Source organism: Mytilus edulis, chromosome 3, assembly GCF_963676685.1.
Source record: "Mytilus edulis chromosome 3, xbMytEdul2.2, whole genome shotgun sequence".
NCBI lineage: Eukaryota > Metazoa > Mollusca > Bivalvia > Mytilida > Mytilidae > Mytilus > Mytilus edulis.
Window position 1 is genome coordinate 30875597 of NC_092346.1, and position 21462 is coordinate 30897058.

Here is a 21462-nt window from a genome sequence, read left to right on the forward strand (position 1 = left end):
TGTTCCATGGACCGTGAAATTGGGCAATAATCTAATTTGGTATTAAAATTAGAAAGATTATACTATAGGGAACATATGTACTAAGTTTCAAGTTGATTGGACTTCAGCTTCACCAAAAACTACCTTGACCAAAAACTTTAACCTGAAACTCCCACTTTCATTTTCTATGTTCAGTGGACCGTGAAATTGGGGTCAAAAGTCTAATTTGGCTTTAAAATTAGAAAGATCATATCATAAGCGACAAGTCGACTAAGTTTCAAGTTGATTGGGACTTCAGCTTCATCAAAAACTACCTTGACCAAAAACTTCAACCTGAACGGACAGACGGACGCACAGACGAACGGAGCCACAGACCAGAAAACATAATGCCCCTCTACTATCGTAGGTGGGGCATAAAAAGATGCATTACAATGAATTAAACATCACAATTCAATAGTTAAAACAATACAAATATAACACAACTCGTCGGTCCTTAAAGATCTTCATATTGTCAGGCATCTGAATATTATCTGTTTTTACAAAATTAAAATATATTGGAACTTATTTCTAATAAAATTGAAAAATCGGGAATGTGTCAAAAGGACAACAACCCAACAAGGAACATATTAATAAGTATGTTTCCGAAATTTCTAACAAGAAGCCTAATTTGAGGCACATCACGATTTCTAGCATAGAAATTTGCAAATAAGCATTTGTAAAATTGTTCAGTAAAACAGATATAATCATACTATATTAATTTCCAAAAAAAAAATTGACAAATAGAATGTAATCATTTTCGTTTCAAATATGAGGAATGGCCAACAATAATCCCATAACAAACAATCAAACTCTCTTTTATTACACAAAATATCCACAATAACATACAAAACAAGAAAAAGAACCCAGGAAAAATAGAGAATACATGGATTCGAACTTAAACCGACAGGTTCTAACCTTCAACTCATTGATCCAAACAATGAAACCTCATACAATAAGTTTGCCTAGAATGTATATACAATGTATAAAGATACAAGTCCTGTTTGTCTATTGTACCGATGTATATCATATACTAATATAAATATATAAAATATCTTAATCCATTGGTAGCCGAGAGGTTTCGTTGACATGTTGATGACAGTAGAATGTCACAGAATTCATGGACGGGTTCGATTCCCAGAAGGTATATAGAAATTACAAAAAATTAATGATAGGTTTTTAAAATAATTCCTTTAGTGAACAGAAATCAGTAAATTAGCCAATTCAAACTTAAAGAAATTAAGCTCACAAAGGAAACAATTGAATATAATTTGATGAGTCCATTTCAGCGACGGATTTAGGAAGTGTTGATTCTAGATAAAGAATCCACGGAAAATAAATAGGCTGACATCACCACAATGGTTTAATTATACACATGTCCCATGTCAGGATAGTTGTAACTGAGTAGTTGTTCTTGATCATATTTATTTTTCACTTTATGCTTTGTAGTTTGTTCTTGTGTTTTGATGTTGCACCACTGTCAAATGGACAGGGGACATGATATAAAAAAAAAGATGTGGTATGATTGCCAATGAGACAACTATCCACAAAAGACCAAAATGACACAGACATTAACAACTATAGGTCACTGTACGGCCTTCAACAATGAGCAAAGCCAATACCTGATGTCTGTTTTTATGTTTAACCTCACCACATTCTGTAGTCAGGAGCCTGTAATTCAGTGGTTGTCTTTTAATGGTGTATAACTTGTTTATTATCCATTTAATTGTTTTGTACAAGAATCAGGCCATAAGTTGTTTGAATTTTTAACATCTGTCATTTCAGTGTCTTTTATAGTTGCTGTGCAGTATGGATTTCACTCATTGTTGAAGACTGTATGAGTCTTACAGCTGCTGATTTCTACATCATTTGGTCTTTAGTCGAGGTTGTCCATCATTCCACCTCTTTGTATTTCATATTGCAGTTGTATTTAGTAATAAAGAAATATTACTTTCTTGGAAAATCACATTTAATACATAAAAAATATGCATGGAATATTAAACTGTTAATCTCTGGATGTCTGTACATTAAGTTCAATTAAAATTCCCCTCAATTCCTATTGCTATGTTTTCTTCCCCATCTGTACCTTGGATGTCTAACGTCCATACTTTATGAGTATTCATAGCTATCACTGAAATGAAAAAAATCACTTTTAAAGGCTTTAGACGGTTTTTAAATATATTTCTTTCTGTGTTTTTTTTCCTGTACAATGTGTACAATTTCAAAAGAAAATTAAACAAATTTCTGGCATGGTTCTATGGCAAGCTGTTTTACTATTTATTCGAATTTCAAGATATCTCCTATAATATATAAGATGTCTCCTTTAATATATAAGATATCCTATATAATTCCATTTTTATAAGATATATCATATATTATATAAGATATCTTTAATGTTATATGAGATATCTTAAATGTGATATAAGATATCTCATAAAGTTTATATGATATCTTATATACTTTATAAGATATCTTCTCAAGTTTATAAGATATCTTATAAAGTATATGAGATATCTTATAAACATTTTTTATATAAGATATCTTATATAGTTTATAAGATATCTTATGTAGTTTATAAGATATCTTCTGTAGTTTATAAGATATCTCATATAGTTTATAAGATATCTTATATAGTTGATGATTTATCTTATAAAGACATTTATATAAGATATCTGATAAATTATATGAGATATCTTATTAATTATATAAGACATCTTATAAACTATATAAGATATCTGATAAATTATATGAGATATCTTATTAATTATATAAGACATCTTATAAACTATATAAGATATCTGATAAATTATATGAGATATCTTATATATTATATAAGACATCTTATAAACTATATAAGATACCTTATAAACTTAAGAAGATATCATATTAACTTTATAAGATATCTTAATCAAAGAGCTGAAAGCTCTGAAGAAAAATGACGCCACTGTCTCTAATATTGGGATAGTTTTTATGCAAGTCTTGATTTTCACATACCGTAATTAGTTTAACAATGCAACATGTCTCTTAAGCATATAATTGATATTCGTATATATGTGTGTGTGTGAAGTGAAGGTGACAACTGGCTGTTTTTTTAAGACAATTGAAAAGGTCAAGACTACCTGAATTGTACAAATAAATACCGTAGAAAGGCTTGTATATTTCTCACTGGTACATAGTCTGAATCCGGGTCCGTTCGCGCCCACTCATGTTCGCCCCCTTTCACTTTCACACCCTAAATGTTCGCACCCAATCTTAATTGGTTTTGTGTTTAATAACTCTGTAAGCAAGTGTTTTCTTATAAGTATAATTGTTGTCATTGTCTCAAAATAAAGTGAGACAGCATTTTTATTTGTGTTGAATAAATCTTAATCATGTTTTGGATAGCGTATTGTTAAAAATAATAATAATCCTTTCTAATTAAAGTGGAATTTTGTCAACGTTTTATTTTGTGTTGAATAACTCTTAATCATGTTTTGGTTAGTGTATTGCTATAACTTTGTTTCATTGACTTCTTTCAAAATGAAGTGAGATTCTGACTATGTTTCTTTCTGTGTGTTGAATAGATTTTATCATGTTTTGGTTATAATAGTGGATTGCTATATTTTGGTTCCTATATTTTATTGTTTCGTTGTTTCAGATCAAAGGGACCAAGCTGTTAAAAACAATTATCTTTTGTGTTTTTCCTTTAAAATCTTCAATGTTTTACTCATACCAAGCTATAAATACATTCAGTATTTACACCAAAGCAATTTAAAACAACAATCATGATTTTCCAATTATTCAACTTGAATTTGAATTAAAATTGAGCGCGAATGAGTAGAGTGCGAACGGACCTTGGATGCGAACGTGCGAGGTGCGAACCTGCAAGGTGCGAAAGTGTATTGGGCGCGAACAGACCTGATACCACAAAATATTAAGTAAATAATCTTTTTGTTACTGTTATCAAAGGTCTAATGAAACTCAGGTAATTTCAAACATTTGTCAAAGAATTCTAGTCAAACCGGCACCTGGTTAAATTGGCACCTAGACAAATCAGCACCTGGTTAAATCGACACCTGATATAGTCAATTCGTCACCCATGTTAAATATATATTTTAACAGTATTTTAAGCAAAAAGAGTAAAAATAAGTAAGGGGTTGCCAGAATTTTTTTCAGTATTTAAGCAAAAAGAGTTAAATACTAACTTTCACATTTTTGGGTGTTCATTGTACATTTTGTATATATTTATTTTTCTCAACTAAATGACATTTTTGGTGTATTTTTAATGATATATATATGAGTAGTCAAAATAATTATTACGTCTGGCAAGGCTTTTTTAATTTTATTCTGGGACACCTTTCTATGACCGCAAGGCTATGTTAATTTTTTTCTGGGACGCCTTCCTAAGAAAGCCTTCCTACGAACTTCGTAGGAAGACGTCACAGAAAAAAAATAAAATAGCCTTGCCAGACGCCATAATTATTTGGACTAATACATGAGATATTGGATATTTTTATGCATTATTTAAACCAGTTGAGCATTTTACAGGATTGTTTGTTTAATGCTTTTTAAACTTTACTGAAAAAAAAACACCTTAAATTTGTTTATTATTTGGCATGAAAGTTTGATTTATTGAAAGGGACTCATAGTTTTCCATTTTTTTTTAATAATTGTCTAATTGTTAAAACAACAGCTTGGGTAAGGGCTTCGTTGTTTACCTTTATACACAACAACATAATTTCACTTTGGTTTCGTTGTTTACCTAAATACACAACAACATATTCACTATGTACTTGGTAACAGTTATTAATTAATTGAATAGAAAATATTATAACAAATATTATTGGATGCCGAATTGACGTCAAATAGGTGCCGATTTGACTAGATGCCAATTTAACCAGGTGCCGACTTGACTTGTACGTTTCAATTCCTCTGCGATCGTTTGCGGTATTTTCTTGAGAAAAACCTATTTTCCATCATCAAAGAGAAGAAGAAACTGCTTGAAAATGATTCTGGAACGCTTCATGATTGTTAAAATAAGTTAAATTCACTCAAAAAACTATTTTAAAACTTGCGATGTTTAAACAGGAAGTTTCAAAAGCACGTGTAAAAAAAGAAATTAACCGGTGAGAGTGGAAATCCGTACATAACAGATATCACTACGACTTTGAAAGCAAAACAGTTCCATCCTTTTGTAAAACAGTCTTTAATATACCTATCACATTAATGTTTGAAGGGTCTTAAGCTTATTCAAACCATAAAAGTCGGTATGAAACACCAAAACGGAATGAACAATAACCGATAACGTTTTGTAGTTTACAAATTCTAAACTGGTTCCCGTCAAACTACAACACTTTGTCCGTGTGTAGTGGAATACAAGCAGAAACCAGTTAGTTTGTAAACTGGTTCCTGGCTGATTACTACACAATGACCTCTCATGCATAATTAATGATAACACAAGCAGATTCCAGTTTGTATAGAAAATAGTAAATACGAAACCAAGCGCGGTAGGCAGAGAAATGTAATGAAGTTCAGGTCGCCAGTAATGGAACAATGACTGCGTCATTTTCCAAAAAACTATAGGTGATATCTTATAAACTAAATAAGATATATCCTATAATATATAAGATATCTGATATAATTTCATTTTTATGAGATATCTTCTATACTTTATGAGATATCTTATAAGACAAATATTTAAGATATCTGATAAATTATATGAGATATCTTATAAACAATATAATAGCAAAATGGCTTGCCATAAGGTTCACTCAATTCACCATTTCCTGTGGCTTTTTACTTATTTCTCTATTTATATATATACTAGAACACACCCGTGATATATCGCGGGTCCGTGACTGAATTAAAGTATATAACTATGCGTAAGCTTTATTTTAGTATTGGTAATTGTCATCATGGTCATCTGATAAAGTCATGCCGATTATAAGAAGTACAGTTTTATCTGCTTTCAAAAACTTTCTGTTTGCACCCGTCGACCGGGAACTAATCAATTATTGGTAATATTAATTATTTGGAAAGCAAAAGGGCCTGACATGTCCAGTATTTTTTAATCAACAGCATTGTGAATTTGTCCTTTATTAGTTATAAATCAAGTTGAATTCTTTGAATCGCTTTTTTACGTCATGCTGGCTAACAAATTGAAAACTCTACCGGCTATACGCCTTATTTTAAGTCCAGATTTTAAGTATTCGTATTGTCATCTTATAAAGTCATACTGATTAAAATACTACAATAGGGAACAGTGTGGTAATGATTGAACTTAGTACATGTAGTGTCAACCCTGTGATTATGACCCGTGTATATAGCAAAATCCTAAATACACCGTTTGGTGGTGCGCCTGTCAGATGCGGAACGTACAGATAAGGTAAAAGGTAACAGGTGAATATACTACTGTGGATTCATTTATTTTCGTGGGTATCAATTTTCGTGGATAGAGAAAAAAAGGCATTTCGTGGTATACGTAAATTCGTGGATCGCTGATTACAACAACAAAAAATTAGATACGTAATTCGTGGATTTCTTTTTGATTTATGAGATCATATAACCTCCTTGGTTTGGTCAATAATAAAACAAAACAAAAAAGAAGGAATTCATTGAAAAAGTTTTGAATTGTCAAAATCCTCGCTTGGTCATTCTAGTTTAAAGTGTTCATTGATAACTTCGATTACAATAATGGACAGAGACAACTAATTATTTGTTTGTTTTACAATTAATAAATTCTTGTCTGAATTCTATAAAGCATTCAAAACTTTATGATTGAAAGCTCATTTCCCTAATCACGATATAATAAACAGTGATATAAGTATAAGGTGTGAAAATAAATGTTCCTGTCATAAACAATATTACCTACGGGCAATATCCCCGTACTTAATCCTATTGATTTTTAATAACTGGTAAACCAAACTATGACACGGTAATTAACAACTTGCAGTTATTTTCCATTAATTATTGTTAATCAATTTCAAAAAGTAAATTATCACTGATATTCGATATATTTATTTTAGATTTAATCAAAATACTTGTATCTTCATTCAATAAAAAAACATGTGTTATGTTACAATGTTTATCGCTAATCAACACTATACTAGAACTGCATAACATAACTGGAAATAAACATCCGACTCCATACACATTTCTCGGGATTATTCTTCGTTGAATTCTTAAATTCGTGGTTCGCTGTGACCCACGAAACCCACGAAAATTGGTATACCACGAATAAAAATGAATCCACAGTATTGGTATCGATATCGGAATTGACCCTGAACTTGTTAATTATTGGCAATATTAATTATGTGGAAAACAATAGGGTCGGGAGTGGTGTAATTTTTAATCAACACCATTGTTCTTTATTAGCTATATATAAAGTTGAATTCTTTGATTTGTCGTTTTTATCCGATGACGGCTGACAAATTGGACCTCGTAATTTTAGTATTATAGATATCAGTTCTGAAAATTTCCGAATTCGGTAACAGTTACTGAATTCATTAACTGAACCATTATACATATTCATGGATCTACAATCTGTCGATACCTGTAACTTGGGATTGCACAAGGTCATGTTTTTCTCTGGCTGTTTATGACGTCTGTACACTAAATCCATTGGATGTTGGATGTGTACAGATTGATAGTTTAGTCTTAGATACATGATTTTTTTATTAGTTGTTACTGGCTTTGAACTAGCTGTCAGATAACTGTGAGTACTCTCATATCTGTTCATTGTGTCTTTTTGTGTCGGGATGTATAAGTATCCGGCCATGTCCACTAGTATTTTTTGTCCATCTGATGAGTTAAGCCTTTTTCAACTGATTTTAATAGTTTGTTCTTATGTTGTACTGTTATACCACTGTCCCAGGTTAGGGGGAGGGTAGGGATCCCGCTTACATGTTTAACCCCGCCACATTATTTATGTATGTGCCTGTCCCTAGTCAGGAGCCTGTAATTCAATTGTTGTTGTTTGTTTATGAGTTACATATTTGTTTTTCGTTCATTTTTTTACATAAATAAGGCCGCTAGTTTTCTCATTTACTGTTTTACATTGTCTTATCAGGGCCTTTTATAGCTGACTATGCGGTGTGGGCTTTGCTCATTATTGAAGGCCGTACGGTGACCTAAAATTGTTAATGTCTGTGTCATTTTGGTCTTTTGTGGATAGTTGTCTCATTGGCAATCATACCACATCTTCTATTTTACATTAACGAATTCGGTAACTTCAGAATTTATTTATATTTTGACACTTAAAAATATATAAGGAAATGATGAGGATTTTGGAACATTTGACATCGGTTTTCATCAACCCGTATATAGATTTTAATTTTACCAAGCAGAATTCAAGAAATTTGTCTATTGTTCTGTCATTTTTTATTTATAAACGCCAAAACCAAATAAACATTGAAGTTACTGAATTCATTAATGGATTCAGTAAGTGAATTCGGTTACTGTTACCAAATTCGTTAACGTTATCGAATTTGTTAACGTTACTGAATTCGTTAACGTTATCAAATTAGTTAACGTTACCGAATTCAGAGATTTCCAGAACTGATATAGAACAGTTGTAAAAAATATTACATCACACAATCAAAATCATACAGTGACTTGACTGTAAGTGTTGCTATCCACCAATTGCAACTTATTCAAAATTCTGACCAAATTGCAATTTGTTTTTAAAATCAAATTGTTCAACTGGTCAGAAATTTGAACTAACTGCTGTAGAAAACCACAATCAAGTAGTGAAAGTGCAAGGTGATAAAATAAAATATACTTACAATCCTATAAGACTTTGACTCCACTTTAATGATGTTGTGACAAAATCAGTTTATCAGTTTGTATAGGTATATTATAGTCATTTCCATGCTGAAGGAACTGTTATTATTTTGAATTGCTATAAAAATGTCCAAACTAAGCTTTCATATAGTTTTTCTTTCTAAACGTATTCTATATTCATAAGAATCAGACATTATGTGAATTAAAACATTTCATATTCAGTAAAATATGTGTAAAATTGCAATGTGTTTGTAGGAAGTGTCCATGGGGAGATAATCATTTTTTCTTTCAAAAAGTCTTTATTCAAAAGAATAATATTTTAGGTTATCTCCCCATGGAAACTTATCAAGTAGCCTTTTCAAAAGTCGTCTGGCGCGAAAAGGACGATAACTCAATTTTAGAATTTAATATTTTTGGAGACGGTCAATTTCCGGAATTCCATGCTTGATCATCCCGATTTTTTCTTTGGCCGTTGACAACAGAATTATTGCTGCATTCTTTGACAATAAGGTATATTTAACAAGGCAGTATTATCAATGTATTATCGTGGTATCAATATATGTTAGAAACGTTAGATACCTGAATTATTTGTAATTTTGGCAAGGACAATTCATCACGTCCCCTGAAAACATGATTTTGTAAAATATCACTTATCGGCATCTCCAGGCGGCAAGCCAGATTAATTTCCTGATAATCTTTACTACAGCATTCTGATTGTTATTAATTGCTACATATTACCGCTTTTTGGTAAATCGATGTTTGTTTACATTATCAACAAATGTGAGTAACATTCTAGGTCGAGTTGTCGTTCGTGGTGTATAGTTTGTTCCAAACCATTGTTTGTTTCTGGTACAGGTTGGCAGATGTTTATCAACAATAAAGTTGTTGCAACATAAACACATGTTATTTTCAGTGTGTATGTGTGTTTTTTCTTTCTTTCTAATTAGTTATGATTGTTTATAAAAACAAAATGTTTTTAGATTCATTTGGAAGACAGGATTGTCATGTAATTGTTATTACCTTGTTTAAAAATAGAAATTGTGTGTTTCTATATTTAACGATTTGCATGACACTATTTAGTACATATTTGTTAAATAATATAGATATTGCTGTTTTGAATTCATTGTTAAAGAGAATTATATATGTTCTAAAATTCAATATTTGCATCGTTGCTTATCATTTATAACCTTTGTTGAAAGACTTAATCATTTTAGATAAGTTGTTTGAAAATATTGTTGGTTACAAACTTCCTTCTGTTGTTTGATTGAAAGCAGTCATTGAATGATTGAGATGTTTATAATGAACTGACATTCAGTCCGACCATGGGAAGCTGTGCTCTGCCGGGTGCGTGCTCAATAATTGGAGTCATTCAATGCTACATTTCTCTACTTTAGGTCTACATAATAAAAATTGTACTTACTGAAAAAAAATATATATATTGTTTTTATTTATTTTATTTAGATATCGCTATCACATTCGGCATCCACCGTATTTTTATTTATCAGTTGTCAAATTAGACCAATCTGTGGTCTGCATCCCCTGCATAATTGATCCTTTTATATACATGTCAGACCCCACTCCTTTATTTCTTAAATGGCTTTCAGTTATTTGGTGGACACAGGGAATTGATTCTCAGTTCCCTCCCCAAACTCCTACTTCACTCCATATTCTGTTCCTCTGCACTCTTATTTTTTCATCAACAAGAATTATCCCTGTTTTATCAAACTTTTCTCACGATTAAGACCACCCTGCCTCAAGCTTTCATCCATCAAATTCTCATTTCTAGTCCTCTTATTCCACAGTTCCCATAATTCTGTCCAACCTCTTTAAAGTGTCCCAATGACTCGCACCCATTAACAACCCATCATTCGACAAATTATATTAAACAACCTGATTTGTCTCCTATATGCAAAAATTACGAGTCAGGTTTTTTTGCTTTAATATAAATGGCAATTTTTTTCACACATTTCGTTTTTGAACTCCCATGCGTATTTGTTACTATCAACTATATGGCATCAATGCACACAATTCAAACGATCTTTTCACAAAACCACAAAAATTGCATAGCAAATACATTCTCAGGATTTTTAATAAAGTTTACTTTGCGAGCACAAAGTGAGGAATTAATTATAAAACAATTTGGTAAAGCAAAATAAATATCTAAAAGATGTTTTAAAAATAGACTATAGTGGATGAGCTACCCCTTCGTGTAACAAGATTTATCTCTCCTGGGATTTAAACACATTGAGATTGAGATTGAATTTTTTCCCTTTGATAACAACCAGTTCCAAAGCAAGATTATTTGTTTGATGATTTTTAATTGATTAACAATATTTTGATAAAGGAAAAGGATAATACTTTCAATTTCGAGGTCTCACAAAGGCTTTTTCACCTTTTATTCTAATTTTACATTAAAAACCCAAATTTAGATGAAAAGGCTATATATATCAAGAGCATATTGTTATTTCACACATATTTTACTGAATATATGATGTTTTATTTAAAATGATATCTGATTCTTATGAATATAGAATACTTTTAGAAATAAAAACTATATGAAAGCTTAGTTTGGACATTTTTATAGCAATTGAAAATAATGAGAGTTCCTTCACCATGGAAATGACTATAATATACCCATACAAACTGATAGACTCATTTTAACAAAACATCATTAAAGTGAAGTCAAACTTCTAAATGGATTGTAAGTATGTTTTATTTTATCACCTTGCACTTTCATATTTTGAATGAACAATTTGTTCAACATTTTATGACCAGTTGAACAATTTTGTTTAATAAAACAAATTGCAATTTGGTCAAAATTTTGAATGAGTTGCAATTGCTGAATAGCAACACTAACAGTCAAGTCACTGTAATATAATGTTTATGTCGCTCCTTCAGTATCATTAAAAAAAACAAATAAATAAACTGAAATTTTAACTTTTCTTGATCTGTTGATTATCTGTCACTGTACAGGTGTAATACGACAAAATAATGGTACGACACATCCAGTTGTATACAAAAATAGGTCCAAAACAAATAATCCCTTGAATTTGACAGTTGTAGGTAATTAATCCTACATTTTATTGCAGTTAAAATAAACATATGTCTTTGGTATTTCAAAGCACCATCATTTTTTTTATTTGGGGTTTCTATAGAATATTTTGTAAACTTGAGATTACATGGTTACTAAAACTTGTACACAGGTTAAATAAGGGTAGAAATTCGATTGGTTAACTTCCAGTGAATGTTATTTTCTTATATGCAATGAAATGTTGATTTTTTTGCTTTAGTACTGGACAGGATAAAACTTGACTCATACCAAGTATTTCTTTATTTGAAACAAAGATAAATTCTGCACAATTTTTTGAAAAGTGCAAATTTAACAAAGACTTATAGGGAAAAATCATAAGTGGTATTACACCAAAGGACATTAGATACTATTGAGTCCAAACATTTTTTCAACAGGGTAGTTTAGACACAGTGAAACAGCACACACTACATGACAACAGTACCATAACTGTTTCCTAGGTGATATGAAAACCTACTCTCATGGTCACATTGGTGAAGTAAAAATATTTTTTTATAAGGTAGTTTGGGAACATTCGCATACAAGTTTTTCTTTGCCAAGGTTTAAATAAAAATATTCTATATGTTTTTTTGCCAAAGGTTTGTGAGAACATTCTCATACACATTAGCTAGGTAACTTTTATACTATCCCAAAATTACACAGTACTTACATATCTGTCCCTCGTTGAGGGTATCCTGTATTGGAATGCATGAGGTATTGCACAGATCTTCTGGGAAGAGATTAAATGTACTTCTTCCTTTGAGTTGTAGTAAGATTATGATTGCTGTCTCTGTTTTAAACTGAAAAATAAATAACAAGCTGGTCAGATTTTAGGGTGAAGAGGGGGGGACACAATAAAACAACTAAACCTAGAAACAAGGACTCATAAAAACTATCATAAGGTTGAATCAAGACTTGATAAGAGTAACAAACAATACCAAAATTATGTATCCCCTTGCTGTAAATGTTCTGAAATATTCATCCTTATATACAAATAGTTAATGTTGACTCCAAAAATGTTGAATTATCATTCATAGGTCTCACATCTAAAAACTTCAATAGATAGAAAATAAATAACTACTACATATACTAAGAACTGGGACAGAAATGTGTCAATTAATCATTGAAAATGAGAGAAATTTAGAAAACATGTATATTAAAGACTTAGTATTAAATCTAAGGAGAGCATACAATATCGGCTATAAATAATACCTCTACTATTTCCTTCTGTTTGTATTTCTTAGAGAAATATATAAAATTCTGTTCAAACATCTCCACTGAAGATGGTATGAAGTAAGGTCTCTTATAAAACCTCCTCATGGCTTTAGATGTTTGTTTTATACAGTTTGTCCTGAAATACAAATAACATCACTACTAAACAAAACTTGACCAATCAGAACATTGTGTTATTTTTAACTAACAATGATTACACTGGATAAAACAACAGTTGACCTCCCATGAATTTTCAACCTTGAAGTAACTCAAATTTTAAAATTATTGTTAATATACTTTAAACATTTTTTTTATATTTTTTTTCATGGTTTCACAATGAACAAGAATTTGTCTTAAGTAAACAGATGCCCCACTCGCATTATCATTTTCCATGTTCAATGGACCGTGAAATTGGGTAAAAAATCTAATTTGGCATTAAAAATAAAAAGATCATACCATATAGGGTACTTGACCAAAAATTTTAACCTGAAGTGGGCAGGGCTTCCAAAAAACATTTGAGCCAGCCGGACATTTTATATCTGATTCTGATTTTAATCCCTTAAGACTTAGTCACAAAAGGCAATTATGGTAATCAGATGGCCATTCCAATGATCTAAATGACATTAGATTAAAAAAACGATTTTAAACTTTACTTTGATATGAATTTGATGTTTGGATGTAAACTGTTAAATTGGCAGTGCATCATCCAAAGTGTGCACATCAGCGTGCTCATATCCGACATTGACATGACAATGGTAAAACATGGACCATAAACGGATACGTAAAATCCGTGTACGTTTCAAAGCATGACTGAGTGAAGAAGCTCTTTACATGTTATTTCTTCAACAAAATACTTGAAATGAACATTTAGATACAGGTATCAATGATAATTTTAGCATTTTGAAGAAATAAAGGATGCATAATTAAATTTCCCACCTTTGCACATGCGCACACGTGTTCTAGTTCATTCAACGTGGGAGTGAGGTTCTGACGATTTTCCATTTAAACCTTTTAAAATTTTTCTTCAAATCATGTAGATAATCTAATTTCTTATAATTTTAATCTTTTGGATTAAATCAATGAGCTACAAACCGCTGAAATGTAAGAAAATAATTGTGAATAGACCGATCAATTTATACAATGTCCGGTACTGAACATAGTTCACCTGTCACCTAAACAGGTAGATATTACCTGTCCAACAACTAATTAGCCTTGATTAAAATTAGAAAGTATTGAAGTAGGGGTTGTTTTGATAGTAATTAATCATCATGTCACTTTTATGACCGGAAATGTGTGCATGTTAAAGGCAAAGGTTTGGTCAAAACGATCGTGAATTATGTTAAAATGACCGAAAAAAGCCTTGAAAACTAAAATGTATATGACCGTTTCATGCTTTGCCCAGCCGGACTTTTATCGGACATTATACAAATGTCCGGAATATATGACCATTTTGGAAGCCCTGGAAGTGGGGCGAATGGACGCACGGACGAACGAACTGAGGCACAGACCAGAAAACATAATGCCCCTCTACTATCATAGGTGGGGCATAAAAATATGTATATTGAGCATATTTTAAGTACAGTTGCCTATAATTCAGGGGCATATCCAGACATTTTAAAAAGGTTGGGTTCCAAAACAAGGGTAAGGTGGGGGAATGGGGTGTTTCCAATGACATGTCCCAATTCAAATGAATTGATTGTTCATAAAAAGGGGAGGTCCCCAGACCCCCTCCCTCCTGAATTTGCAATTGTCATTGCTCATATCCACTTCATTTGTACACTGGTGGAAATTTCCCACATTGTCATCAAACTACATCAACTTATCTTAACATTTCATTAGTCATTTGTTAGTAATCTTGAAAACCATGTTAACAGTTCCTTACCATGAAATAAAGTATCCCTGTTTGATTTTATTTTCTTCTTCCATAAACTCATCCACATCTCTATATGGTAAGTTAGTACTCAGGTCACATGGTTCACTGTCAAAGAAAGCTGGATCTTTCAGGTAAATCTTGAAATAATAGATAATAAATTACTGTGAAAATATGAGCAATTTTACAAAACTAATTTTTCTTGGGTATTGATACTATGAAAGGATATATACCAAACAATATATATTTTTTCATAATTTAATTGTTCAGTTCTCTCAACATGCTTGACTACAATTCAAAATCCACATCCACAAACTCTTTAACTGTTACTTCACCATAGTAACTACTATCCCTAAAAACCCCAAAGTATCACAGAAAGCTGAATAGTGAAAAAAAAAATGCTTTACTAAATAGTTATTTTTTAAGCAGCTCATACAGTGTTAGCTAACTTTGCAACATAGTTAAGGTGGTACCTAACACTACAGGGAGATAACTCTGTAAAATCAGCTAAACATTTTAGTTACATTGTGTTGTAAAAGGAACATAATGATCAAAATTGGTGTTTGTCAAACTGCTATATAACCAGTGTAATTTTTCTGATAAAATAGTTGGTTCAAAATGTTTGAAATTTTTATATTTTTGTTAAAGGTTCAAAGTAAATACTTTTTTGAAAATTAAACGAGCCAAATTAATTTTAGTAAAAGTGTTGGGTACCACTTTAAGGTATTTATAAGCTGAGACAGCTAAACTAATACATGTACTCCCTCCATAAAATGAGTTTGCTTGTGAGTTATGTTACCAAAGATTAACAAAAAAAATAATGCATAGCTTTTGTAAGTTATGTAAAGTGCAATATTCTTGTGAAGTTCAATTTTGTGATATCTTTAGTATGTATATGCACTCTAAAACTGTATTAACAAAACTGAAATTAAAATACCATTAACCAGTGTGTACTACAACTAAGTTTCCATATTACAAAAGGCTTCAATATGCAAAAATCTAGTTTATTGAATGATATCATTTTTAATTTGTCTTTCATTAATTATTCTCTTTTTAATTGTTTAACGTTTGTTATTACAGGGCCTTTAATAGCTTGCAAAGCGTTTAACTTTTTGCTCATTGTTGAAGGCCATACAGCAGCCTTTGTCTCTTTTTGATATACCAGACTTACTTCCTTTATCTTGCCTATTGTTAAAGATGTCATTGATTCTGGCCAATCTCTCATGCCATCTTTAACTATCACATGTTGTCCAGTCTGCATAAACTCTTCTACAAACTGGACTTCAGTTAAATCTGATATTCTTTTCACATCAGTTATACTGCTGCACAACTGAAATTATAATTAATATCTAATTAATAACCAGTTTGAATTAAAATAAATTAGAAAAACTGTGTTCACATCTCATAAACTCTCATCTGATTAAAAGGTCAATGTTTTATGGTATAAATCCCAAATACTTTGTTTTTGAACTGAAAAATAAAATAGGAAATTCACAATAGTATTATATAATAGTTCTATGAAAGTTTAATTGTAAAACAGCGAGTCTATATTTTTGCAGTAGTTGCAAATAAAAAATGTCTAACCTTTTATATTTATTACATATTTCCAACTTGGTAAGGACACTTTTGATTGCAAGTGGTAGATTAAACCAGGTTTGACGGCATACCAAATTTTCAACTTTGTCATTTCTATTTTATATGAATTGATCATGTTATTTAGGAGTGAATGTCATTAATGGGACATGACCGTGCCTATTCACACATCAAAATCAGTGTGGCAATGAATTATAATTGCACATCAGGCAAAGACAAATTTATGCCACTGGAAAGATTCGCTGTGCATCAAGAGGGTCTACTCCTACAAATGTAGTTAATATCTCCCCTGTCAGTGGAAATACACAGTTCAGGTCAACTTTGTAATTTCAAGCCTTGGTAGAAGTCTACATTCATATTCCATGCTAGTTTTTTTTTTATTATAAGACTTGTACATTTATCACCTTCATTAATTAACAATAAGTAAAATCACAATAATACTGAACTCCAAGATAATTCAAAAAGGAAAGTCCCCTATCAAATGGCAAAATCATAGCCTTCTTATCAAAAATTCATACAAAACTTGATACATAATCTTAATCATTAATAAATGGGCAGTTTTAAATGTCAAAATTTATCTGACTGTAGATATAAATATTTCGCTAACCTGACAATCTTCTTCAGTTAAGTATTGGTCAACAAATAATGGATTCTTAACTAGACAGTCGTTGTTATGAATCTGGATCCATTCATAGAGTGGGTAAAACTGAAAAATAAAATATAATTTAATTGACATATATCTATGCTGTTTTCACTTCAACTCAATTTTACTTTTCGTTTTTTTAATTATAAAATAAGGTTTTTTGTCAAGGAAATATGGGGGAATAGTAGATTGAATTTTTATTCTTTTACACATTTCATTGTCAGAGAAATATTTGATAAAATAAAAAAAAATATCATATTTTCTGGAATTCATTAATCACAGTTCTGATAGAATTGACATGGTAATTCTGTTTGACTAAAACACCCTGGAATCAATAAATCTATTTCCTTATCTTTTCCACATGATGAATTTTCTATTTAAGAAAATTGCATTTCTCCATTGAAGCACACTTTTTCATTATATTATGTTCTTAATTGAAATCAAATATTCCACAGTCAATATGCTACACAGAAAACAGAAAAGAAGAATATGATTTTTTTTTTACAAAACAGCAAAGTCTTTATTTCAAACCAACAATTTCAAACTAACCATGTTGCTCTCCTACATGTACAAAATGTAGGTCTATGTGCATTTTCAACAATTAATGCGTCCAACATTGTTGACTAGATGAGAATTCATGAAAAAAAGTATTTTTGTTTTAACAGGTCCATGTATTGCTAATAATTTTGTTCTTCTTAGCTAGAATAGTAAAATGAACCCTTTTTTATCTGAGTTATCTCCCCTTATTTTGCAAAGTCAAAGAAAAAAAAAGAACCAAACACAAATATGGTGTTTTTTTTAAAGGAATTACAAACGAAAATATGATAAAACATTTAATTTTCTAATTTAACATTAAGAGCCTTACACGTGAATTACATACTACACTAAATTTTCAAATGAATTAAAGATCTGGACCAATTTCAAAATCCAAGATAGATTAGAGGAAGACACCCAAGCCACCTTTAATAAGATACATGTAACAGGCCAACATGAAAAAATTGGTAACAATCTTCATTAAGGGCATATAATACAGTTTTTATAATGTATTTAAATTTTGATGAAAATTTGCATGTACGCTGTTTTTATCTGAATATGTAATAAAAAAATGTACCTTCATGTGCTACTTTTTGAGTAAATTGAGGTTCAAATTTCAGATATTTCCTCAAAATCTCTTGTGGACATATTTTTCCTTTTGATAGAAATACACAACTTTTTTGTTTTAAATGATAAACATGAGCTGTAAGTGTTTTTTTGTTAAATTATCTGTAATTGATGTGTTATATAATATAGAATAATACATGGCAAAATCCGTATCGCATGCTGTATCATCACAAGAAACCAATATCAGTCCCGAGGGCTGATATTGGTAGAGTGGAGATACAGCATGCGATACGGATTTTGCCATGTATTATTCTGTTTATCATATATTTTTACAGAATCAGATTCATGCAATATCCGTTTTTTTTAAATCGTCCGAAAATATAACATGTATAAGGAAGAAAAGAACATTATGATTTTCCTGTATTTTTTCAGCTGCCTTTTTCTTTAACAGTTTTTACAGCCATTTCTACATCTTATTGTATTTATTTTTTATGAAAATCGTTAGTAAAGTTACTTGGTAATGATTTTTTTTTAAATATCGATTTAAGTTGAAATGATATCACATTTTTTTAGTAGGAACAGCAACTGGACGTCATAGGTCAAACGTTGACGTCATTCAAATTGTGACGTCATGCCAGGTATGCGATACAGGATTTGCTATGCGATATGGGGTATGCGATACGGGTTTAGCCATGCGATATGGGGTATGCGATACAGGGTAGGTGATACAGACTGGACAAAAGAACCTTTATTAGATATACAAAATTGCTGTATTTTGTACTAAACATATGATAAATAAATATATATTGCATAAATTGTACATTTCATTTTTACAAATATCTCAAATTTATCAAATGTTCATAAATGAAGAAAAAAACGTCATTTTTTGCTGTATAATAATCAAATTTTTTAAAATTGCAATATTTACGTTATCATGAAAATTGGTACACATAATCTTCTTACGTAATCAAGCCAAATGTCATTTTAAAAAGAGGGGTCAATGAACTCGTTTTCAAGTTAAATCAGTTTGAATGATAAAAATCAGCAGAAACTGCATCTTTTCCCGATAAGTCACTGTTTGACGTCGCGAAATAACAATTTATTTTAGCAACATCATTACCTCCCCTGTAACTATATTGTATGCCCTTGAAGAACAATAACCATGATAACTCAATTAAAAAGTCCTCCGACAATGTCTGATGATTTCAGCCAATTGACTTTGTTGTCTTGAAAAAGTTAGATCTCGAGTGACTGTTCTGGACAGAGTATAAAGAGAATTAAAAAAAATTGAACTATCGTCCAATAGTATGTTGCCTAACTATTGATACATAGAAAGTTATGCCAGGTATATTTGTTTAACTTCTCGAACAGTCTACAGTCAGTGTGTCATGCTTGTTTGTGGTCTTTAAATAAAATACCTGAATTGCAGTAATCCTTACTAAAGCTTGTCCAAATGGTTGAGAGACTAAAGCATAGCTGACAATACCGAATAAGACAACAATGCTTGTCATCAATGATAAAATTTTAAAGAAATATTTTCGTTGACCCTTTTGGCATTCAACGACAAACGGCTCTGCAAATTCATTTATTTTGTGTGCACTATATCCAGTTTGTTTACAAAATTGATGCAATAATCTTATTTCATGGTCAACATAGTCAAGCTTATCCTGCAAACTCATTTTTGCAAAACTTTCTGAGAGTGTTTCCTCCTCCAGCATCTTCACAGCATTAATTTCTTAGAACAACATACAACAGGAAAAAGGAAAAACCCCGCGAAAAACGAAAGAATGTACCTAAATACATAACTTGATTCCGATCTTGCCTTTTTTTCACAGGAATCGGAAATTCTATCAATAAGTTATGGGGGCATATAAAAGATCGTCGGATAAAAACAGTCAAAAAAAATCTGATGATCGTTGACATGCCCTATACCTTATAACTAATAAAATTTCTTATTTCTGTGGGTTGTCTCATGTAACAGACTGATTACTGATTGCCATATCATAAAAATAAATCGTAAATTTATTTTTAAGATGAAAAAATAGAATAGTATAGATTATTTCTCCACTATTCATTACATTTTTTCAATGTAAAAACTGCATTTTCAATATACTTTATAGTAGGAAGTCAGATTTAATATGAATTGGCCAAGTTCTATAACACTGCGGTAAACATCTATAGTTGCCAGTTCCTTCTGAAAACCGAGGTTCAGTCCTCTAGGGAGTTTGTATAAACAATGTTTTAATACATTTTCCAGTAGGAACACATATTACAAACCAATTTTTATGTAGGGACACTAAAACATGTAATATTTCTTCCAGTGGAATTAAATTCCTGGATAGTTCTACCTTTCCATAAAAGTGAGTTTGATGAGGGGATCTTCATTTCTGTTATCATCTTATATTGTTAAGGCCATTTTTCTCTATACTTGTTTATTTACCATTATTATCTTTTTTTTATTCATATGTTTGAATGTATGCACACAATTTATACTTATTCTCTCATTTTCTCCATTCATTCCCCTCCGCCTTTCCCCCTTTTTTTTAGCTATTATTTCCTTTTATGTCAATCCCAAGCAGATTCTCATTAATTACTAGTAGTCTTGATAATTTCAATCTGTTCATGGACATTTCTTTTAAATCTATAGTACTCTTACTATGAGTTTAGCTTAAGACTTTATAAAGGGAGCTTAAAAAAACTACTCGGGTATCCCTATCCTGCATGTCAACAATGAGGTTGTGAGTTCTAACGCCTCACGTAGCAGGTGCGCTCGACTCAAAACTTAATTGACTAGGATTTTCTGTTTTCACGCCGACGGTCTACAGCTTCTCTCCAGAGACTCCGGCTTCCACCGCCAAGAAAAATTAATCACTACGAAATGACCAATAGTGCAAAAATTTGGCGTAAAATAACAAACGATCAATCAAAGGGGAGTTCTTTCCAAAAAAAACAGAGAATCCGCCGTTTACCCACTGGAAACAAGCAAAAAAGTTTCAAAATATAGTCGACTAATATCCCATGCCTCATCTTTGCCCAGCATAGTCGACTTATATCCCATGCCTCATCTTTGTCGATATCGATATATCATGAATGTATGACCGGACGAAAAGCATGCTTATTATTTGGACTATCATCTTTCTGACTTTAATTACTATATCTTTCAATTGTCATTTTTAGCTTAAATATTCCCACACAATTATC

At 31.1% G+C, this 21462-nt stretch overlaps 1 protein-coding gene across 1 annotated transcript; it reads right to left on the minus strand.

The window, feature by feature from the left end:
* Positions 1 to 1966: 1966 nt before the first annotated feature.
* Positions 1967 to 20040, minus strand: LOC139516215 (uncharacterized). The gene is made up of 7 exons (XM_071306173.1): positions 19680 to 20040; positions 17125 to 17223; positions 16096 to 16254; positions 14937 to 15064; positions 13055 to 13193; positions 12513 to 12642; positions 1967 to 2146 (listed from the first exon to the last, which is right to left on the minus strand). Exons 1-7 carry the CDS (start codon positions 19977 to 19979, stop codon positions 2049 to 2051), a joined length of 1053 nt encoding a protein of 350 aa, XP_071162274.1. The 5' UTR covers positions 19980 to 20040; the 3' UTR covers positions 1967 to 2048.
* Positions 20041 to 21462: the final 1422 nt, after the last annotated feature.

Coding starts and splice junctions, on each gene's coding strand:
- LOC139516215 (XM_071306173.1), bottom strand. CDS start 19,979: ATGCTGGAGGAGGAAACACTCTCAGAAAGTTTTGCAAAAATGAGTTTG. Junction 16,255..17,124: donor TAACTGAAGAAGATTGTCAG/GTTAGCGAAATA, acceptor TTATAATTTCAG/TTGTGCAGCAGTATAACTGA. Junction 12,643..13,054: donor AACAGAAGGAAATAGTAGAG/GTATTATTTATA, acceptor TTTATTTTTCAG/TTTAAAACAGAGACAGCAAT.